We start from the raw sequence: 3555 nt of genomic DNA on the forward strand, positions 1-3555 counted from the left end.
TCACCTTGGTAGCCAAGTATTATATCTTTTGTACTATCCAAGACGGCGATTATGTACCCTTTGACGGCTTTCCTTCTTTACTTAGGAACAAATTGAATACTTCACAACAAATAGCAGTTAAAAATAAAACTTCCGAAGATGTCAGCAAAAAGTTGAAAGACTTTATTTGAGTTTTTTTTTTTTCATTTTACTTACTTACTTAAGTTCTTAATTAATTCAATTAATTCTTTATTTAGTAATTGATTCCTACTCAAAATGTTGTACTTTGAATTAGTTTGTAATTCTCTTCTTTTTCGTATTGTTTTTTGTAACACACACCATTACCTTCTGTATTATCTTTTGTATCTCCTTTAATTGTCCTATTGTAGTTTATGTTGTATCAATAATAAAAAATACAAAATACAAAATACAAAAGAAATGGTAAGCACCCTAAAACTTAACAGGCATCTAAATCCAAAGCTTTAAATCAGTGTCAATACATTAAGAACGTCCAGGTGCTTAATGCTACGTATGGGTTTTATAAAACTCGCAATATCATTAAAGTTATCAGGTAATAAACCCCCGTATTAAAAGACTTTCTACAATAGCTTTCCTCTTTAACGGGTAAACAGTAATTCCATACGTACAGTTATAAAGAAGGATAAATTATTTCTGATTCATAAGAAAATTCAGAACTCTTCCTCTTTTTTTCCAAAATTCTAAACGCGCGGCTTAGGACTGGCACTAGTTACGCACGCGAAATCACATTTTCTTCACAGCAAATGTTCCCTCATCTAAATTTACCATTTAGCACTGCAAAACACTCCAAAATAGCTTTCCCAATTCCTCTAAATATCGCTTTCTGCAATCCCTTAGCAACTGCTCTAAATCTCTAGTTAAGAAGGCCCCCCTTAAACGCATGTTAAAAATGTTTCTTCAATTTCAAAGAACAGTTTTCTCCAAATGTGTGAGTTTCACTACTGCGCATTCCCACACCAACCGCTGTTCTACTAAAGCTGCTTTCAGACAACACAAGAAAGTCACACTCGGCTAACATGAAGTGGTCATGTAAAACTCCCATCATACTCTCATCTGAAGGCGGTTTTTCACCTTTCTTGAAGGTATCTAAATGTTCTGGCTTATTTTCCGCCGTGATAACCTTCTCTGCAAAGTGTTTTCTCGCATAATCTTTCACCAGAAGACTGTCCGCCGCTAGAAACCATCGCGCATGTTTTCTACCATCAAGACTGAATAGTTTTCGTTCGACTTTCGTTGCACACCAGAAATATTTTTGAAAATCAGACTCAGAAACTCTTGTATGATTCCTCCCGAACGGTGTATCCCCTAGTCGAATATGAATTCCTATGACGAAGGCGCTGTTTTTACGAAGCTTTTTTCTCGTGTTTTGTAAAGCGTTCTGCAAGCGAGGAGTTGTGTGGAACAGGAAATCAAACGCGCAACCTATCATAGCGTACCGCTGGGAGCCTGGTAACAAGGGGCTGATTTCCATGTCTTGCGCTCGTTGCATCAGATCTTTGTTCTTCTGCATTACGCCTTCCGCAAAATATAAAATCGATGTTACAATTTCCACCGGTTTATCGAAATAAACCTTGAAATTTTCTTTTTTCACCAAATTCACTACTGCTGAGGTGTTTTTTGTTAACCAACCGTCGAGAGCTTTGTTTGTATGACCACCAGTTCTCCAGTAATGTTTGCGTGTTTCCAAAAGCGGAATCGGAAAAGTCCAGTTGATACTCTTTGGCGCCAGAAAGCTTTCTAACGGTTTGAGTGCTTTCCAATGAATCAAAAACGCCCAATCAGTAAGAATTGCCAAATAAAACAACGAGACCATTGCGTAAACTCGGTTGCCGTAACCACAACAGCCTTTGTTTGTCCAAGGACAGGAGTAAACGAGAAATTTCGCTTCACGCTTGTTGTTGATGATGTCTTGGTGCAGAGCTTGATATTTTGACTGCCATTCTTTGCCACAGATATCTGGAGAACTGTAAAGCTTTTGAGTTTGCAATATAGTTTGTGGTCCCTCCGTCGTGGCGCTTACAACTCTTTTATTCGCAGTTTTAGCTGCAATAAACAGAGAAGCACCCTTCATCACGAGGAATTATGGAGTAATATATCAAATGATAAATATAATATAATAAATTCCTCAAGGAACATCTTTCGTTTTTTTTAAGAACTGTCTTAATACAAGACGTAGTGACATACATTCTTATTTTATTAGAGGTAGCACGAATCTTTTTTTCGAGCAAAAGAGAGACTGTTCGCAGTCTATTGAACATTTGGCTTACCTGGCACAATGATAGTTGCTTTTTTCACTATTTCTTCTTGATACTTAAATATTCCTGTAAAAAGTACCATTGCAATGACTAATATGGCAAGAATGGGCCATCTGAGCATGCGACAAAGACGGTGTGACATCGCTGCTTTGTGGTTGGGACAGTAAGAGCTCAGCTGATGCCTCAAAAAGGAGAAAAAACCGGAATCATTCTAATGCTAATTTGGATAAAGAGAAATATTATAAGAGTAGAATATACCGTAAACTGCCGCTTAAAAGCTTTGCGCTTAAACAACTTCGTAAAGGTTTTTAGATTGGCTTATAAACGGAGGGGCTTATATCCTAACAGGAATAAAATAAACGGTCCGCAAGGCGTACTTGAGGGCTTATGGCTAGTGTTTTCCATTGGGTTGGCGTATTCTAGTCTTACGAGTGGACAATTTCGTGCTAGGAACGTCCTTGGGCCTGCTGTTTTAAGAAGGGCTTTCCACAAGTTACTCGAGAGTTTCCCAAAAAGTTGCTTGAGATTTCCCAAAAAATTGCTCAAAAGTTGCTTTTTGTAAAGAAGTTGCTCAAAAATTGCCCCCCCAAAAAACAAAAAAAAATTTGTTGCTCTCTTGCTTTATTTGGTCTGATGCAAAAATATGCAAATTGTACGATAAAAGTAAGATTTCTAAGCATTTTTGTGCAATTTTGCGGCGTAACCAGCGTTGCTAAATAACTTTGTCTTCAATTAAAACCAAAAAATGTATGATTAAAGCTACGCATTAACTCGTAAAAATTCTAGTATGAGCTAATAAATTGTTGTTGCTGTTGTCAAGACTTCTAACCATTTTCATGCAATTTAACTGCTGCAATCAGAGTTGCTAAACGCATGTAAACTTGTCCTTAATCTAAACTAACTTATGTTGTACCAGACTACCAGTACATAGAAATGCACGTCATTTTCAAGGCACTGATCGTCCGTCGTTTCTTTCCATCAGGTCTACAATACTCTGGTACTTTTTCTTGCTTTTTGCAATAACTTTCTTTGATTTAATATGTTTCTGGGATCCAATGTGCTTAATAACAGAGCTTTTCGTTTTGTACACGGTTTCCTTGCGTGCAGCACATCCGAGTTTACCCGACACCACAGTAAGATGCCGTCTTTTCAGTCCTTTGAAATCATTTTATCTATGATAAATTATAAAAAATTATGACCTTTATCTACCCTCGGCAGTGTTATAGCACAAGTGCTAGTGGGGCCGAGCAAACAACTGAAACAAAGAATCCCAACTGGCCGG

At 37.4% G+C, this 3555-nt stretch overlaps 1 protein-coding gene across 1 annotated transcript; it reads right to left on the reverse strand.

The window, feature by feature from the left end:
• Positions 1-3241, reverse strand: LOC149115959 (uncharacterized). The gene is made up of 2 exons (XM_089285429.1): positions 2286-3241; positions 1-2061 (listed from the first exon to the last, which is right to left on the reverse strand). The coding sequence occupies exons 1-2, from the start codon at positions 2413-2415 to the stop codon at positions 902-904; spliced, it is 1290 nt and encodes a 429-aa protein (XP_089141555.1). The 5' UTR covers positions 2416-3241; the 3' UTR covers positions 1-901.
• Between the last annotated feature and the right edge of the window lie 314 nt (positions 3242-3555).

Source organism: Orbicella faveolata, unplaced genomic scaffold (assembly GCF_042242905.1).
Source record: "Orbicella faveolata isolate gen_17 unplaced genomic scaffold, um_ofav_v1 contig_13, whole genome shotgun sequence".
Taxonomy (NCBI): Eukaryota; Metazoa; Cnidaria; class Anthozoa; order Scleractinia; family Merulinidae; genus Orbicella; species Orbicella faveolata.